The sequence below is a fragment of the Magnolia sinica genome, chromosome 11 (genome assembly GCF_029962835.1).
Source record: "Magnolia sinica isolate HGM2019 chromosome 11, MsV1, whole genome shotgun sequence".
Taxonomy (NCBI): domain Eukaryota; kingdom Viridiplantae; phylum Streptophyta; class Magnoliopsida; order Magnoliales; family Magnoliaceae; genus Magnolia; species Magnolia sinica.
This window is the reverse complement of record NC_080583.1, coordinates 80,435,644-80,455,591: the sequence shown is the minus strand read 5'-3', so window position 1 is coordinate 80,455,591 and position 19,948 is coordinate 80,435,644. Positions and strand designations below refer to the sequence as shown.

The following is a 19,948-nucleotide window of genomic DNA, read 5'->3' as shown; positions in this document are numbered from 1 at the left end:
ACCCAGCTCGAACTCAGCTTCAAACCAAGTCGAATCGAGCTTTTTCAAGTCAAGACAAGCGAGCTAACCGAGCTAGCTCGGTTCGTGTACACCCTTAGTTGGGGCAAGATAGGAACTGCTCATCTGCTTCGTCCATTACGGATGGACCATACCCAAAGCTGGGTGATCCTGACCGTTAGATTAAAAAGTTTTCAAAGAAAAGGGAACAACTAAGAAACGTCATTAATGTCATTATATGATTAAAAAAAATTAACCCAAAAATATTACATCTATTCAAATACTTTGGACATCCAAACAGACAAAGGTGAGTCAGTTTTATCATCTAAGGGTAAATTCAGGTAGGCCACTACAGGGAACAGTTGGGATCGTAAAAACCCTTCCGGATTGTGTGTGGGGTCGACTGTGTATTTTATGTGGCATCGAATCCATCCAGACCAGTTGAAGTGGATGCCGAAAAAGACCAAGCCATCCACAAACTTAAGGTAGACACGGCACGTGATTTTAGGGTTTGGATGGTTTGGATGCAATGCGGTGGGCTCCATACATCACGTTTACTTTCCAAGGCTTTGTAGTGGATGGGTCATCAAACTGTTTAATGGTCAATACTAAATGCCGAAAAGTGGAGGGAAAGTCATGATTTTCAAACAACAGGTTATCAACGATTAGGGCCGTCCATCTAGTCGCCCTTCACATCAGGGGATTTCAGATTTTAGACTGGATGACTTCAGATCAGACCATTCAATTCGTAGAAGTGTGTGGACACAAGTCCATGTCGAAGAGCCCTAGGCACCAACCGTGTGGATCGCCACAACATGGCCTTATTTGTACAAAATAGCTGAGGCAACGGTCCAATACGGACGGAAGTTTCGTGGCCCCACATGCACCGCTACAAACGGACGGACATGCATTCGTGTCACGTGTGTGGCACATCAGAGCCTTGTATCACGTGGCAGTGCTACCCACCGTGTGAATCATCTCTACCATTCAAGACGTTAACGAGGTGTTTCCAACCAGCATGAAGGGAAAACATAAATTAATATCTGATCTAAGAGTTAGGTGACCCTAAGAAGGTTTCAACGGTATACGTCCATTCCCCAAAGCTTATTGTGGTGTGGCCCACTTGAATTTATAGTCTGTCTGATTCTCTAGATCACATCCTTACGTGGCACAAAGAAACGGACGGATGGAGTGAATATAATACAGGCATAAGGGTGGCCCCACGGAGATTAGGGATAGAGGGGAAGCGGATTCGCTGGTGTACCACACACCATCGATCTAGCTGGTGTGTTGACGTAAGCAAGTTTTGCGCGTTCATCATGAGGTATGCGTTATGTCCCAACCGTCCATACATTTGGAGAAATCGTTGTAATGCTTCACACTAAAAATAAGAAAGATCTAAATATCAAGCGTACCACACTGCAAAAAGCAGTGGGGGATTGAACGTCTACCATTGAAACAGACGTTTTGGATCGATATGATATTTATTTGACTCTTCATCCAGATCTTTGTGACCCTATAAATAGATTGGATGGAAAATAAACCTTGCCCTACGAATGTTTTAACCGTGAAAATCATTATCTCTACTCCTATATGTGGTGTGGTCCATTTGAGCTTCATATATTATTCATTTTTTAGTTCACGCTCTAAAATGATCTCGAAAAATGGATGAACAGTGTGGATATAATAAATACATCATTTTGGGGCCACGTAACTTTGATATACTTTGAACTGTTCGTACATCTCGAGTTCGAGGAGCGTCAGCGCTCGTCTTGGCACGACACATACCCACACTAGCTATATTGCTGGTGTGTGGTACCGCAACCAATCCGCTTCCGTCCTACCCCTGCCCGGACAATAATCCGTCGAGGCAGGGCTCTGTGGGACCCACCGTGATGTAAGTGTTTTATCCACGCCGTCCATATTTTCTCTCAGATTATCTTAAGGTATGAAAAAAAAATGAAGTAGGTTTACAGATGTAACACCCCAGGTTTTCAGGGGCCGTGTAGAAACTCGGTTCCTAAATTCCCAGGTGTCATGGGTGCCTTAATGGGCTTCAAATTTTAATTATATTTGGATGATCTCATAAACAATGGAGAGTTTAGCAAGACATGCAACGTAAGTAAATTATAGAGTAGTATCGAGTGCTACTAAATATAAAAGTATCTAAACCACAAATCTCAAGTCATCTAAATAGGGAACTAGTCCTACCCATACATGATCCAAAGCGACTAGAGCCCTAACCCATACCCCGCGGTAGCCCGAACTCAAACTAAAAGGATCCGCCGAAAGTCTGGAAGCAGGGAAGCTCCTCAACCTCATCCATGCTCACTTCGCTCTGCCCATCGAGCTCCGCCTCACCTGCATCTAGTAAAGGGTTTGGTTGGTGTTTTAAAAAACTGTCCTAGAGTGGGAGTGAGTAACTAACTCAGTGGTTACTATTAGCCTTAAGTTACAACATGCAACAATTATATGATGAATTTAATGAAAGACATACATTCACAAATCCCTAACTAATCTTGTTAATGTATATGCATGTATTATAATATGATGTATGCCCTCACAACAATACTCCCTCGAGCGACTTCGTCTAACGATCACGCACGACTAACCACCCCCATTGCGACCTCAATTGCCGAGTCGCCAAATCCTAACTAATGTGATGCATGGATAATGTTAACCGAGTATTTAGTTAATTCCGTTCATCTAACATATTGAAAAAACTAGTACACCCCATGTATCATTGCCTTCAACTAGTTGCAAGGCTAAGGCCCCTCAATGTGCGAGGCCAAGACCCTGCGATCCTTGATCCCATCGAGTTCCCCATCCCTGATTTCAAGCACATGAGGAGTGCTGAGAAGAAGGATCACTCGCGGTCACTACGGGGAGGCTCATCTCCCCAACGTAGACCGACAGCTCGGACACAGTGTCCCATTCCACCATGCCCGGCCCTCGAGTTAGTGAATCGGTTTCAAATGGTTATTAATGGGCTTCAAGGGTTAAAGGATGTTCCAGGTTCCATACAGGCGTGAGCAGATAGGGTTAACAAACATAGTTGGTTAGTAAATGGACCAGACCGTGTAAATTTAGGTGAGTATGTGACGGACAACATCGGGTACAAGCGACCCATGTAGTCCAACTACTGTCACTCGTTCGCATCCACCCAAATCCATTGGTTCAGCCTCAGGATAGTCCTACCAACGGGACCACCTTCTCTTACCTCAGTTTCCTGACCAACATAAGGATTTGATGGTATTCAATAGCACTTCAACAAGTTAGGAAATATCATCTTATACAAGTGATGTCGTGTAATCACGCATTAAACATATAAATTCAGAATTTACTATAAATGTAAACTAACAATATTACGAAATAAATGTGCATGTGTGTTGTATGGGTTAGTGAAGAAGCCGAAAATTTTATATATCTCATAGTATAAAAATGCACAAGGGTTAATGCATTATACATGCTATAAGGAAACATTGTATAAGAATCAAATAAGACATGAACATGCAATCATCAAATTCATACCCAATTATGTGAGAGACAACAAACATTCCATAACCATTCCATGTTGATTGAGAGGATCAAAGGTGTGGTCTTTCCTACGTTTTCTCTACATTATCTAAATACATCACACACACATTCATAATCATTAGATTCATACTAAAATTGGTGCTAGGCCACCTAAGAGTAATAGTCTGCATCTTGTGACGAACCGCTCGATCCACGGTGCCCATAAGGTTATGGTGTTAGGAAATAATTGTTGAAATGCCTAAATAAGCATACAAGCTTATGAGATTTGGGATAAACAACTATTGAAACCCTAAATTATATTTGAGATTCAACACTTACCTCCAACCATTGTCGGGAAAGCTCCAACGACGACTCCAGGTACGACGAGGTGGCTAAAAAGGGGATGAGAGGGCGGAGGTGCACCAACACCCACACCCCAAGGTCTCTCTCTTCTCCTTTCTCCTCCTTTTCTTCTCCCTTTCTCCCTTTTTCTTCTCCCTTTCTCCCTTTTTTCCCTTTGCTCTAGGAAAAATTCGTATGGAAAAAGGGGGTGCCCAAATGAGGCTCTTTTATAATGCCAGATTTGGTGCAAATGGCCCCAATGATTGGATTTTTACTATATTAGCCCGATGGGAGGATTTTTCTAGTCTCTAGGGCCCACTATGGGGTGTACATATTGATATACACTATAAGATAGGTAGCCCTAATGATGATCTACGTATGGATATGTTCAACCCGCCATTTGGATACGCCAATCGACAGATATGATTAGAAGTCTGTTCAACAGTCACCGATGGTCGATCGGGGCCGCGGCTATACGGATATGAGCAGAGAAATATCCTTACTCCACATGTGAAGTTTAGTCGTAAACCGACGGTCCGAAATCCTTAACTTTGCATAAGAGTGGACGACCCAATCAACTTAAGTTTCAGCTTCTTCCTTTAGGGTATTTGCACTTCTTATGCACTCGTACTTTGACTCAAGTTGAGCGGTTTTGAACAGTACCCAGGTCCGACTTCCACGATGGACGTCAAGCCCAGTAAGACGGACATTATTCTATAGTTTTGGAACTAGTGGCCCACTAACGAGCGGTTTAGAGCTTGTTCGGAAAATCGGGACATTTCTGTAATGAATTAGGTATTGAGATTTCTCGTGGGTAATGATTAGAGTTTGGATTAATTATGTTCATAGTGTGGCTTATTTATAACTAGTGAAAGTGGAGATTTGGTCATAATTACTCTAAACCGTTGGTTTTAGGGTAAAAGAGTAATGGGGTTGATTTGATCTATTAGTTAAGATCCGGGCCTTATCTGACTCGACTTCGGTTAGATCTTTAATTTAGTTATGCTTTTCTTGATTAGTTATGAGTTGGTTAGATTTGGGCCTTACGTGAGTAAATCATGGGGCTAAACTTAATGTTCAAGTGATCGGGCAAATTCGTTGGCTTCCTATGGTTGATTAATTGGACTTGTGCAGTTCCTTACTGGTTCCACCCTTGTATAAACTAACATTGAGTGTTAATGGTCAGTAAGTGATATTATAAGTTAATTACAAAAAAAAAAATTTAAAAATTTTTGAAAATCCAAAACAGTGAAAATCCAAGACGTTACAACAGCTTTAGTAGACCACACCAAAAGAAGTTGCAGTGATAGTGACACCCACCGTTGAAACCTTTCGAAGGGCCACCGTGATTTTTATGTTTATTTTACCATCCAACCTATTAATAAGGTCATTTAGACATGAATGAAGAGAAAAAATAAATATCATCTTGATTCGAAATTTCTCCAGCTCTCAAGAAATTTTTAATGATGGAAGTGCAATGCTCAATTTGTTGTCTACTTAAGCCTTGTTCCTGCCTAGTTTTTTGGATCATATCTTAAAATGATCTGAGAAAAACGATTAACAGCATGGATAAAGCACTTACATCACAGTGGGCTCCACAGAGCCCTATGCGCAAGTTGGACGCAGTTTGGCTAGTGATGCTCCACCAGCCAGGTGGCTAGTGCTAGGTGCTATGTGGACCCACCATGATATATGTGTTTTATCCAAGCCGTCCATCGATTTTGAAAGATAATTTTAGTGCTTGATACCAAAGATTAGGTATATAAAAATCTCAAGTGTACCACACCATGGGAAATCAGTAGTGATTTGATTTCCACCATTAAAAACCTCCTAAGGCCCACTGTAATGGTTATTTGACATCTAACCTCTTGATTATGTCATAAAGACTTGGATGAAGGAAAAAAAAATATATCATCTTGATCCAAAAGTTTTGTGCCCCCAAGAATTTTTTAATGGTGGGCGTGCAATCAACATTGTGCGGCCCACTTGAGATTTGGATCAACCTCATTTTTGGGCTCATTTCATAAAATGATCTGAAAGAATAGGTGGACGGCATTGATGAAACACATACATCATGGTGAGGCCCACAGAGCACTGACCACTGGCCCTTCGCTCGTGGCACGGGAGTAGCCAATCACTTTCCGTTCTAGCACTGCCTAACCTTTTAGATTTCTATTTCCACCTAGCATCTCTGATTCAACTCAGTAGGCTTTTATCGTACTGAATACACTGTGTCTAACCTTTTAGATTTCTATTTCCAACCTAGCATCTCTGATTTAACTCAGTAGGTTTTTATAGTACTGAATACACTATGTTGTGCCCATTGTGAATATATGTGGTTTATCCACGCCGTCCATCAGATTTTAAAGATTATTTTAGGGGTTGAGCCAAAAATTGAAGTATATCAAAAGGTCAACTGGACCCCACCAAAGGAAACAGTGGGAATAATGATTTACACCGTTGAAACCTTCCTAGGACCCACAGTGATGTTTATTTTTCATCAAAACTGTTAATAAGATTAAAAAAAAGACATGGATGAAGTTAAAAACAAATATTATCTTCATCAAGAACTTATTGTGGGCCCCAAGAATTTTTCAATCGGTAGATATTCAATTCACACTGTTTCCGGTGGTGTGGTCCACTTAAGATTTGGATATCCTTCATTTTTTCCCTAAATAGCTAAAATTATATTTAAAAATGGATGGACGGAGTAGATAAAACACATAAATCGCAGTGGGCCCCACAGATTTTACTCAGTACTGAGTTACTCGGTGGGCAATCGGCTTCCGCTTCCGCTTCCCTGGACCGCTCTGGTTCACTGTCCGGACCGGACGCGGATTTCCTGCGAAAGGCTTTCGTAGGAAGTTCATGCGCAAGCATTCTGGGTTGGTCCCACCGAGATATTTGTGAGAAATTCATTCCGTCCATCCGTTTTGCGAGATCATTTAAGTAAGTTAGACAAAAACCGAGTTGGATAGAAAAACTACGTGATTCACACGAGATGGAAAATTGGGGAAAGAAATTTCTACCGTTGAAACATTTCTGAGCTCCACCTTAATGTTTATATGCTATCCAAACCGTTTATAAGGTAATTAAAAATGGTTTGAAGTGAAAAAAAATATAAATATAGCCTGATACAAAACTTTTATGGCCATAAGAATACTTCAACGGTGCTCACTGAATTTCCACTGTTTTCTCTCGTCTGTCCCACTTGAGGATTGGATACACTTAATTTTTGGTAAAAAGTCCTAAAATGAGATAAAAAAACTGATGGACTGAGTAGATTTCTCACAAACATCTCCTTGGGACCCACCCAGCATCGCTGCGCAGGAACTTCTTGCGAAAGTATTTAGCTGGAAATCCGCGTCCGTCCGGACCGAACTCCGCACCCTGCCACTAGCGAATGGCTCGTGGTCGGTGCTCTGTGGGCCCCACCATGATGTATGTATTTCATCCATGCCGTCCACCTATTCTTCCAGATCATTTTACGGTATGAGCCCAAAAATGAGGTTGATCCAAATCTCAAGGGGACCGCACAGTGTTGATTGAACGCCTATCATTAAAAATTTCTTGGGGGCCACAAAAGCTTTGGATAAAGATGATATATATTTTTCCCCTTCATCCAAGTCTTTACAACATAATCAACAGGTTCGATGTCAAATAAACATTACAGTGGACACTATGATGTTTTTAATGGTGGAAATTCAATCACTACTGTTTTCCCATGGTGTGGTCCACTTGAGATTTATATTACAACTAATTTCTGGAATATAAGCCATAAAATTATCTTTCAAAATAGATGGACCGAATGGATAAAACATATACATTATGGTGGGTCCACATATCACCGACCACTAGCCACCTGTCTGGTGGAGGCGTCCCTAGCAAAACCGCGTCCTGTTAGAACTTGGAACGGGCAGTATAAAAAAGCCTCCAGCAACATCGAGAGATACTCACAGGAGAAAACATAAAAACAGCCATTGGCTATTTCTCATCATCGGCTATTTCTCATCTGCTTTAAAATCAACAACAGCCTTTCTTCGGTTATTTCTGCTCTTCTGCTATCAGCAACAGCCTTTCTTCGGTCATTTCTCCTCTTTGGCTATTTCTTCGGTTGTTTCTCCTCTTCGGCTATTTCTTCACAGTAGAAAATACAAAAATCATCAACCATCAAAGAGAATGGAGAATAATGATATAAGTACGTGGTCTCAGCTTCCTACTGAAATCCTCGTTACCATCTTAATGGGTCTATATCCAGTAGATTGTATCCATGCCGGTGCAGTCTGCGTATCGTGGCATGCAGCCATGACGAGGATGGCGGCCCGCAATCTCAACTTACCAATGCATAAACTCCCATGCCTTATTCTCTCAAAAAATCAAGAAACCAAAATTCATAGATTTCTCAGTCTATCAGACAACAAGATATACAGGCTATATGTTTGTCAGTCACTTGGAGCAAGCTTGTTAGGATGTTTAAATGAATGGTTGATTTTGATGGATAACAAGAACAATGGATGCTTTATATTGAATGTAAATTCCAAAGAACGAATCCAACTCCCGCGGCAGGCTAGAGTTTGGAACTTGGCTGGAAACCGTAATGTTGAAGATTTCTGGGAGCATGGTCCGAGAGCTGTTGGTAAGGCTATTTTGTCTTCGGACCCTACTTCCGTTGATTGTAAGGTTGTGATTACATATTTAGAAAATACACTGGTATTTTTAAATTTGGGAGATCCAGTATGGACGGCTTTTGAAGGAGAATCCGACAAATATCGGTACTTACACGATATTATATTTTATCATGGCTTACTACATATAGTAAGATATAACAACGAACTCACCATCTATGAGTTGGGTCACGATCCAGACTCCACAAATCAGAAGATGCTTCCACTAGCAGAGCCTAGATATCCTCCGTTGGGTCTGCCTTTCGTTGATGACATCCACTTGGTTGAATCACATGGAAACTTACTAATGATTTTAAGATTTTATGAGTATTTTGGTGAACGTAGATTTCACAGGCGGACAACATGCTTTCATGTTTTTAAGATGGACGCTAGTGGGACTCATTGGATAAATATGAAAAGTTTGGATGGTCAGATGATTTTCTTGGGGTATCCCAAGTCTCTTTCAACTGAAGGATTGTCAGATTTCAAAAGGAACTGTATCTATTTTACTAGTACCGGTGCTACCTACAATTATGATTCAGCTAATGATTCAGGTATCTTCAACTTAGAAGACGGTAGCATCAAGCGCTTTCCTTCAAAAATTCGCTGCTCAGTTTCCAATCCAGCAACAGGGATAATACCATATACATTGTAATAGTTTTTATTTTATTTATTACTTATTTTTAAGTTTTATGACAGTTGATGTAATATAATCAGAGAAGGAAATTATATTAGATTAGATTGATTTAAGTACATGTTATGATTTTAAATTTTTGATGAAACAAGGTTCTTGTTTTTTTATTATTACTTGGTGTATGAGTTTATGTTTACATGCATCCAAATATATTGAGTTTATCACATGAGTCACAGTGCAGAGCCGACCATTATGCGTATATACCATCCAACCGTCCATCAGGAGTCCGGATCCTCTGTTATCAGGTCAACAGAGAATTCTTGATACCCTAATCCTCATTGGTCCACGTCACCACTCACTAAAAAATAAAAATAAATAAAAAACAGCTTCGGACGCCAAAACATTAGGGTAACAGGAATTCTCTGTTGACCTGATAACAGAGGATCCCGACTCGTCCATCAGATGTCCCTGTTGGACCCACTCTAGAATGTATGGACAATGAGGAGATATATGATATGTGGGTCATATCTTTGCATCAGTCTTCGATTCTCGTACACCAATTCTTTGGTAATTAAGAAATCCATAAAACAATATACTTCCCACCGGATTTCTAAAACCCTAGTTGCATTGGGACAGTTAGACAGTCCAATCCATTGATCTAGACCGTTCACTTGGTCCAATTTAAGTTTCATGGATAACCATTAAAAAGTCACACTGATTTGACAAATATTAAGCAATTGATCAATGGTTTTAATCCTGGGTGGTTTGACACAAAAATAAGTCCAATCAAGAATATGATACATCTATTTTTCCGCTGAAAACTTCACTATTCCCTCTGTTACAAACCGACCGGACGCGGATTAGGTACGTTTAGGCGTCACCAAGTTCTATGGCCCTGCCATGATATATGTGTTGTATCCACACCGTCCATATACTTAGAGAGATCTTTTTAAGGAATGATCCAAGAAGGAGATCCAAAACTCGAGTGGACCCACCACAGAAAACAGTAGAGAGTGACGCTCACAGTTGAAATCTTCTTAGAGTCTAGTATAATAAGCGTTTAATCTCCACTGTTTTCTGTGGTGGGGTCCACTCTAGCTTTGGATCTAACTCATTCTCTTGATAATTCTCTAAAAGGATCTCTTCAAATGGATGGACAGTGTGGATATAAGACATACATCATGGTTAGACCCATGGAACTTGGCAACATCACATCAACCTGTTCAGTAGCTAATCTCGGTTTTGAAGTTACCTCTCCGTGGGGCCATCATGATCTATGTGTTGTATCCACACCGTCCATCCATTTAGAGAGATCATTTTAGGCTATGAGCTAAAAGAGTGATAGGCAGATACAAAGCTTTAAGTAGACCCACAACAGAAAGCAGGGGGTATTAAATGCCTACCATTAAAAAATTCTTGGTGGCCACGGAAGTTTTCGATTAACCTGATATTTGTTTTTTTTCCATTTTTCCATGTCTTCCTTAACTTATATACTGACTGGATGTAAAATAAACACCATGGTGGGTTTAAGAAGTGTCCCCGCTGTGTTTTTACGGTGGAGTTCACATTAATTTTGGATCTGCCTCACTCTTTGCCTCATGCTTTAAAATAGTCTTTCCAAATGGATGGTCGGTGTAGATGCAACACAGATCATGGTACGGGCACATGTTACACACGTTTTTCATAGTTTGACAGGTGGGGCCAAGATTCACTAATCCGTACCACTGAACTGTTGTGTCCTACCATGGATGAACCACAAACGAAATTTCCTTGGATCCGGGGAAAATAACCTTTTTTTACCTTTGTCTGGTTGAATTTTCAATGTTAATGTGTTTATATTTACTCTTTATTTGTAGGTGAAAAATCAAAGGCTTAGAATCATTGATTTATTACAATATCCGGTGCTAAGCAATGGATTAATGGTTTGGATCACTGAAAACAGAGCCGCACTTGGCTGAAACCTAACTTGAGATGTTTAGGACGTTCATCACGTCCATCCCTCGATGTTCTCATTAGCACCCAAAATTTTGGACACGGTTACGCTCAACTCGACTCAAAAAAGCTCAATTTGACTCGATTCGAAGCTGAGTTTGAGTTGATTTTTTGAGCTTGAAATTGAGTTCGAGTTGGGCCCAGCTCGGCTCGAATCGATTCGAACCCAGCTCAAATTGAACTCGGATTGAACCAGTTCGGTGACTCGATTACTTTGATATTGATGTTCTCACCAAGTGTTTGATGAAATGAGTCAAAGAAGTGTGGCTGATGGCAAGAAAGGTATGTATATGAAACCAACTCCTTTTTTTTTTTCTTGATTTTTATGTTATTTAGAAGGTGTTTGATAAAATACCTGTAAAACCATTATTGCTATCTCAAATACAGTGAGATTTAGAAGGTGCAATCTAGGTATTGTGAAAATGCCTTGATGGCGTACTCGGCTCGATCTTAGCTCGAACTCGGCCAGAGCTGGCTCGTGCTGCTAACCGAATCTAATGAAGCTGGCCAGTCAGGCTCGACGATCAAGTCGTGCCAAGTTTGAGCTGAGGTCAGCTAATGGCCGAGCCGAGTCGAGCTGAGGCCCGGCTCAACTCGATGTACACACCTATTAGTGACGCTGCCACTATCCATGTGGCTAGTGGTTGGTGCTATGTGGAACCCACCATGATGTATGTGTTTTATCCACACCGTCCATCTATTTTAAAAGATGATTTTAGGGATTGATCCCAAAGAGGTAGATCTAAATCTCAGGTGGACCACCCCATGGGAAAACAGTTGTAATTGAATGTCCACCATTAAAAACCTCCTAGGGCCCATTGTAACAATTATTTGACATCTAATCGGTTGATTAGGTCATACGGGCTTGGATGAAGGTAAAAAATATATATCAGCTTGATCCAAAACTTTTGTGGCCCCAGGAAGTTTTTAATGGTGGGCGTTCAATCAACACTGTGTGGTCCACTTGACATTTAGATCAATCTCATTTTTGGGCTCATACCATAAAATGATTTGAAAGAATAGGTGAACGGCATGGATGAAACACACATCATGGTGGGCCCACAGAGCACTGACCACTAGCCATTGGCAAGTTATCTCGCCACTACAAAAGTCACGTGGGCCACACCACTGGGAACAATGGGGATTGAACTCTCACGTGAAAAATAAAGGAAAAAAAACCTTCCAAATTGTGTTCTCGGCCCACCGGATATCTTATATGCCATCCAATCCATTCAAAGATACTCCTCATGATGACGAACAGATGCCCAAATAGATACTAGATACTGAAACGTAGGTGGGACTCACTGCCTGACATCAGGGCTTTTAGGCATGAGTTCCGGATTGTCCTGATATTTGTATGCCTGGAATGCATTATAATTCGAATTAAACGTATATATACCATATAGTAGAGTCCAAATCAGATTGTTTCAGCAATCTTAACATCTGATTGGTAGAGTTCATTGTTGATGTGGGACCCTTGCCTCTTTTTTTTCTTTTTTTTTCAATCAATTATCTATTTATTTTTTTTCAGTTAAATTTTTTTTCCATATCATTCTATAATTGATTTATATCACTTATATTATAATTTTTAAGATTAAAATGGTAAATTGAAATGACTTGGGCAAATACAAGCTCTAAGGATTGTTTTTTTTAAAAATTGAATAAAAGGGTATATATGCAATAATTTTCCCATTTCCAATTTTAATGTGTTAAAGTTTCTTGAAACCCGAAATTTATAAGGCTAGACTTATGCTAGATGATTCGATCTTTTTTTTTTTTAATTGAGTGAAAAAATTCAAAGAGCACCACTCACTTGTTCGGCCCTTGCAATAGTAAAATAGCTAGGAGAGAGAAGAACTTGGTAGGACTAGGGGTGTACACGAGTCGATCTGAGTCGAACTGGGCTCAACCCGGCCCACCCTGGTCACCGGCCACACCCAGCCTGAACCCGGCCCGGCCCGGTCACCGGGCCAACATGTCCACCCCGAACTCGGCCCGGTCAACAATCGGGCGAGTTCACGCCTGCTCCATCTACAAAGGGAGGGACGGCGTTTTCACTTCTCTGTCTCAAATGATTAGGATAAGGATTTAGTGTGTGTGTGTGTGTGTGTGTGTGTGTGTGTGTGTGTGTGTGTGTGTATACACACGGCCGAGTCGGGTTTCGGACTGAGTCGGGCCGAACTGGGACATGTTTGAACTCGGCCCGAACTCAGTTTGAGGTTAGGCCGAGTTGAGTGAGTTAACGAGGCTAGCTCAATTCATGTACAGCCCTAGGTAGGACTATAATAACTGTAAATAGCCGAATATCCCCCACTGTCAACTATTGTTAAGAGAGAGTGTGTGTTGGAGGTGAGAAAGATAGAGAGAGAGAAAACAAGGGTGACTGCCACAAAAATGTGTGTTGGAGGGAAAAAATGAGAGAGATTTAGTTAAGCCCTAACAGGCCACGCCAGGTTCTCAGGCTTTTGGGATGCTAAGATGGCTAACAGAGAAGTGTGAACTGGCAGTGGGGTGTACTAACAAACAAGCTAACAAAAAAAAAAAGAAGGTTCACAGGCTTTTGGGATGTTAAGCTCAAGTATTGTCCCAATTTACAATCGGGCTCTTATTTCAGGCCTGAACCCGACCATCATGCCTGGTACACTAGCCCAAACCTAGCCAGATGTAGGCTACACTTGGAAATCTGTCGGGCTAGCCTGGTCAATTGGCAACTCTACTAAATAAGTTGGATAAAATGATGAGCATAGTAGATTTTACATCGACATCACGGTGGGGAGGGTGATTGCCTACTAAGTAAACTCCGTGAGCCCCAATGGATGTATGTGTCTTAGCCATGTCATCCATCCATTTTTTTTAGCTCGTTTTAGCGTATGAGCTCAAAATTGAAGCACATCCAAAGCTCAAGTGGACCACACCACAAGGTGGAGGTAACGATGTCCACCATTGAGACCTTTATAGGTACCTTAGTTATGTTTATTTGTCAACCAACATCTTCATAAAGGTCATACAATTCCCTTATTGTGTGGGCCACTTGAGCTTTTATATTCCTCATGCCCTACAATGAGCTGGTAAAATAAATGAATGGCGTGTATAAGGTGAGTGATAGAGTTTACTCCACACGGTTGTCTGTTATGGTTGGCACCAGATAGTTTTGCTGCAGAAAACTTAAAGAGTGGTTAGGCCAGGGTGGTGTTTGTACGTCACTCCAAATTGGTGGATTCAGTTACAAATTGAGGCCTTTTGGATCAGGGCTCTTAACCAGCTGGGTTGACACATCAAGCTTAGGCCCAGCCCACCAACGCCGGATGTAGGTCGGAGTTTTAGGCCCTTTGGCTGGGCTCATGCTTAAAACTCATTCCTGTTTGTTAGTAGGGCGGCCTTCTGCATATACAATGGCTCTCGTATGTGGCCCAGTACCGCCTCTTAGAGTGAGGAGATTAGGTGAGACCCCTAATCCAATGGGACCCATGATCGTGGGGCTCACAGTGATATATATATATATATATGTGCGCACCTTAAACTCACACTATCTAACCATTTCGACGGCATGATCCAAAAAATGAAGCTGACTCAAATCTTAGGTGGATTACACCATGTAGAATAGTCAATGATTGAATCTTTACTATGAAAATCTCCATGGATTTCAATGGAAAGTTTATTTTCCCTCCAACCTTTTGATAAGGTAAAAAACACCTGGATGAAGAGACCAAACACATATCATCTTGATCTAAAGCTTTTATGGCCCACAAAAAGCTTTTATTTGTCAATCACCATTATTTCCTGTATTATAGTCCATCTAAGATTTAGATCTACTTCATTCTTTGGATCATACCCTAAAATGAGCTTTCAATACAGATGGACAACATGGATGTAATCAAATACATCACAGTGGGCCCACAGTCAGGAGTCCCCCACCTCCGTGGATCACGAGTCTCCCCTCTCCTCTAAGGGGAAGCGGATTACATACTGAGTAAACTCAGGGCCACTGTGATGTATGTATTTTATCCACTCAGTTTGTCTATTTTAACCTATAATTTTAGAATTTTAAGCCTTGAGCTAAAATCTAAATCATATACAAAATTTCAAGTGGACCACATCACAAGAAACGGTATGAATTTAATGTCTATGGTTGAAAAATTCTTGGGGCACAAATTTTTTTGAATAAATATGATATATTTTTTTATATTTATTTTGAAACAAACACACACAGACCCCACACACTCACGCCGTAGTGGGTTTTCACCACCTACGATGTTCGAACCCTTGACCGGGTGTTGAAACTCCTAAGAGTCTACCACCACTGCAAGATATATACTCGTTGAATACATCAGTGTGGCGTGCGTGCGGCCCAGAACATCTAAGGGCATCACAGACCTGTCATTGTCTCAAACTTCCATGGCCTAAATGGCCATAGTCCCTCTAAGAAGCTGGCCATGGAGGGTCACCTCCACATAGCTAGTTAGCAGGCTGAGGTCTCGTTCGTTAACGGAATTAACCAGACGAATCACTCCAACAAATAGCAAGAATATATATATATATATATATATATATATATATATATATATATATATATATATATATATATATATATATATATTTCATTTGATCATATAAACATCACCGTGGGCCTAGGAAGGTTTCAACGGTAGAAATCATTATTCCCACTGTTTTCTTTGGTGGGGTCCACTTGAGCTTTTGGTATACTTCAATTTTGGGTTCAAACGCTAAAATGAGCTGTAAAAAGGGATAGACGGCTTTGATAAACCACATATACTGACGGTGCGGATTGCATCCTACCTCGCGGTAATCCGTCGGGACAGGGCTCTTTGGGGCCACCGTGATGTAAGTGTTTTATCCATGCCGTTCAAAGATTTTCTCGGTATGAACCAAAAAATGAGGCAGGTTCAAGGCTTAAGTGGACTATAAAATGGGGATTGAACGTCCACCATTAAAAACTTCTTGGGAGCTGGAGAAGTTTCGGATCAATCCGATATTTGTGTTTTCACTTCATCCACGTATACATGACCTTATGAATAGGTTGGATGGTGAACAAACATCACGTTTGCCCCGAGAAAGGTTTCAACGGTGGGTGTCATTATCAGTGCAGCTTCCTTTGGCGTGGTCTTTTTGGAACCGTGGACCTACTTCATCTTAAAAATGATACCTTAAAATGATCTGAAAAAAGCGATGAACGGCGTGGATTAAACACTTACATCACGTTGGGCCCCACAGAGCCTGCCCGGACGGATTACTGGTAGGACGCAATCCGCTTCCAGTACTTGTATATTTATATATGCTATATCTATGTAACAAACCCTACATACACCTCATTCCATCTCCCATCTCTCTCTGTCATCCTCCAACCCCCATCTCTCCCTCTGCGCTACAACCGAGCCGCCGTTGCAGCAGGTTCGTCCCTCTCTCTCTTCCCCATGGGTCTCCTAAACTTCTTTCTCTCCCTCTGCTATGGACTGCTGATTTATAATTTGTGACCGTACATCTAGTTGACCCTAATCCAGAAAACTAAAATCGATAGTAGAAAACTAAAATCTTTAACCATTAAATATTCAATGGTGAATATTTAAGAAAACTGATGGATAGGATTTTCCAATAAATGTTTCTGTTTAAAATGTAAGTCGTATCAGGACCGAATTGCATTCTTAGTTGCTGGACGTGATTATCTACATCCTTCATCTAAAAGGTTTCATAGTATATGGTTCACTTGGAACAATGGATCGACTACTTTTGAAGTTATTTTGTGTGAACCATACGATGATCTCTAATGAGTTAGAGTTTTTCCTCATGGACCATCTCCTTTTGAATGGTTTGGATCATCTGGTGGTAGGGGCAGATGGGGTCAGTAGAGTAGATGCTGCAGTGGAGACCGCTTCACCTCCTACTTTTCAAGGAGATGATATGGTAGAGCAAGAAGATCCGGAATATGGTAGATCCATCCAGACACCACACACTTGATGGCAATGGATGAATCAGAACCATCCATCTAGTTTCTCGTTTTGCAGATTGAATATGATAAGAAAACCATCTCAATTTGATGGTCATATTCGTTGGATCAGTGGCACTCAAATGGATGGTAATGAAAAACTTTACCAGCGTACCTATCGAATGAATTTGCACTAATCCTTCAAATCCTTGTACATCTTGAAAATCAATAAGTTGCAAATCAAATTCTTACACAGCTTTAACTAGATGAGCATATCCAAGTTTATGGGGTGGGATCATGAATTTACAAATATTAACAGTAGTAACTTGTATTTTGTAAGAGATTTTGTTAAGTGTCATAATTCATTTATGTTAATAAGATGTCATAGTAATTCATATATGTTAATCAAATGTCATAGTAATTCATTTATGTTAATAAGATGTCATAGTAATTCATTTATGTTAATCAAATGTCATAGCAATTCATTTATGTTAATAAGATGTCATAGTAATTCATTTATGTTAATCAAATGTCATACTAATTCATTTTTGTTAATAACCTGAAATTTATAAGAGATTCTTTTTCTTTTCTTCTCATTTAGATATATTTTTTTTATCACATTCTTTTAAATACTACTAATTTTGTTTCTACATAAAAATTGCATTATATTAATTTAAGATACACACACAATCCTGTTAGTAATTTAGAATTCTTTTAACACAATTTTTAGAGATATCTTAAATTTTATATATTCTTGTTATGTGTAAGGGATTCAGATCAAAATGTTTATGTACGATTGAGATATTGAAGTGAACTGAGAAAAGATTTTGTTGTGTGGGTTCAAAACAGGTGGATTTGCAAGCAGGTAGTTACAAGATGGGGAAGGCGAAAAGCTCACGAAAGGGGAAGAAGGCGTGGCGTGCTAACATAAGCACGGACGACATTGATGACTTCTTTGAGAAATCTACCAAAGACGCTCTCACTGGAGGCTCCCTTTCCGCTGTCCCTAGTGACTCCCTTTTCTTCCTCGACAAATCCAGAGATCTTTCGGTCAAGCGGAAAATTGAAAAAAATAGGAATAAAGTCCTCCATTGTGACAGCTTATTACAAAGAAACGTCTTTGTTCAGCCTGTCCCCTCTTCAAGGTTGAAGAAGTTGAAGAAGAAACAGAAGGAACAGAAAGCAAAATCGGAAACCAAAGTTGTTCTTAAGGGTGAGGAGAATTCAACTATTGGGATTCTTGACATTTGGGATGATAAAGGTGAAGAAAATGCTAAGGCCAAAAAGAAAGTCAAGGCGTCTCTTATTCCAGCAGTCGAAGTAGAACCACCTGGTTGCTCATTCAATCCTTCATTTGAAGCTCATCAGGATTCATTGGCTCTTGCGGTTGCTGAGGAAATGCAAAAAGTCTACCGTAACGAATTGGGACCTCAGCCAGTTCCAGTAACTGTACCTGGTGAAATAGTGAATGAAGAAGATATGTATTTTCTTGATGCTGATGATAACCTGGATGATGAGGATTTGGGGGATAACGGTGATATCGTGATCGGGGAAAGGCATTCGAAAGCAAGGAGAGTGACACGAGTTGAGTTCAATCGAAGAGCTAGGCGCAAGGACATGCTGAAGGCGGAAGCAGAAGCAAAGAAGATTGAGAATATCTCAAAAGAGATAGACTGTTTACCAGATATAGTGAAAGAAATAGCTAAAGAGGATGAAGAAAAGCAACGAAGGCATGTTAGACGCATCATATCTAGGCAAGAAAGGCTTAAATCTGGCCCACCGCGATTGGGGAAGCATAAGTTTGAACCTGCGCCTGTTCAAGTCCTCTTATCGGAAGAGATATCTGGTTCCCTTCGGAAGTTGAAGGGTTGCTGCACTCTCGCAAGGGATCGATTCAAGAGCCTAGAGAAACGGGGGTTGCTTGCCCCAACAGCCAAGCACCACAGGAAGTAGAGAGTGATTTCATTTGATGAAATGAGCAAGTGGAATGTGAGGCACACCCTAGCCTTGGAAATGATCAGTTTTGTTGGTTTTTGCACAACTTTTCACTATTTATTACTAAGTTTTTAGTGTACGGCGATCTAGCCATTTAGCTCTATTAGGTTTATGATGTATTGCCAACTTCTAATGTTATGCTTTCTACTTGTAGAAAAAAAAAATAGTAAAAAAAGAGTAAACTGAAAAAGGTAAACATGTTGATTGTTTTAATGTTAATTTAATTTAATTTTTATAAGCTTATTCATATTTTATAAATTATTTAATATGAGTTATAAACATAAGTATATTTTATTAGTATAAAATATAAAAATAAAAGAGATATTTTGATATTGGGTGACACTTATATTTCTGTTATGAACTTGACCATCACTAATGGACAGGTTACAATTTTTTTCACTGATATAAACAAAAAGAAGAAGAAGAAGAGATAAACTTTTGATGTTTTGATTAATGATTTTTTACCATCCATTCTATTGCATTCCGAGCAGATGTCCCAATCCATTGTTTGGCTCACCACATGATATTTCACAAGCATTTTGAAATTGTTGGTGATTCATCCTCATCGTGTGGCACTGATGTACAACTTTTTGACCATTCAAATTCTGGGTCACAATGTGGATTGAGCGTATCTCTTACATCACATTGTTTAAGCAATCCTATCGTTTCAATTGATGACTATAAATGAATGGTTAAAAGCAAAATTACGAGTTCTCCAAATCGAAGTGAACGCTACAAGAATCATCTCAGTTGTGTTTTGGGGTTATGCTCCATTCATAATGAGGTTAATGAGACGGTTGTAACCATGCCATGCCATACGGTTGATCTTAAATAGTGCTTAAACCAACACAAGGGGATCTTTTGAGT

At 40.2% G+C, this 19,948-nt stretch overlaps 2 protein-coding genes across 2 annotated transcripts; both read left to right on the top strand.

Moving 5' to 3' along the window:
• Positions 1–8,034: 8,034 nt before the first annotated feature.
• On the top strand, positions 8,035–9,174 carry LOC131218196 (probable F-box protein At4g22165). The gene has a single exon (XM_058212876.1). The coding sequence runs from the start codon at positions 8,035–8,037 to the stop codon at positions 9,172–9,174; it is 1,140 nt and encodes a 379-aa protein (XP_058068859.1).
• A 7,249-nt stretch (positions 9,175–16,423) lies between these two features.
• Positions 16,424–19,294, top strand: LOC131219464 (ribosome biogenesis protein NOP53). The gene is made up of 2 exons (XM_058214614.1): positions 16,424–16,554; positions 17,936–19,294. Exon 2 carries the CDS (start codon positions 17,963–17,965, stop codon positions 19,037–19,039), a length of 1,077 nt encoding a protein of 358 aa, XP_058070597.1. The 5' UTR covers positions 16,424–16,554; positions 17,936–17,962; the 3' UTR covers positions 19,040–19,294.
• Positions 19,295–19,948: the final 654 nt, after the last annotated feature.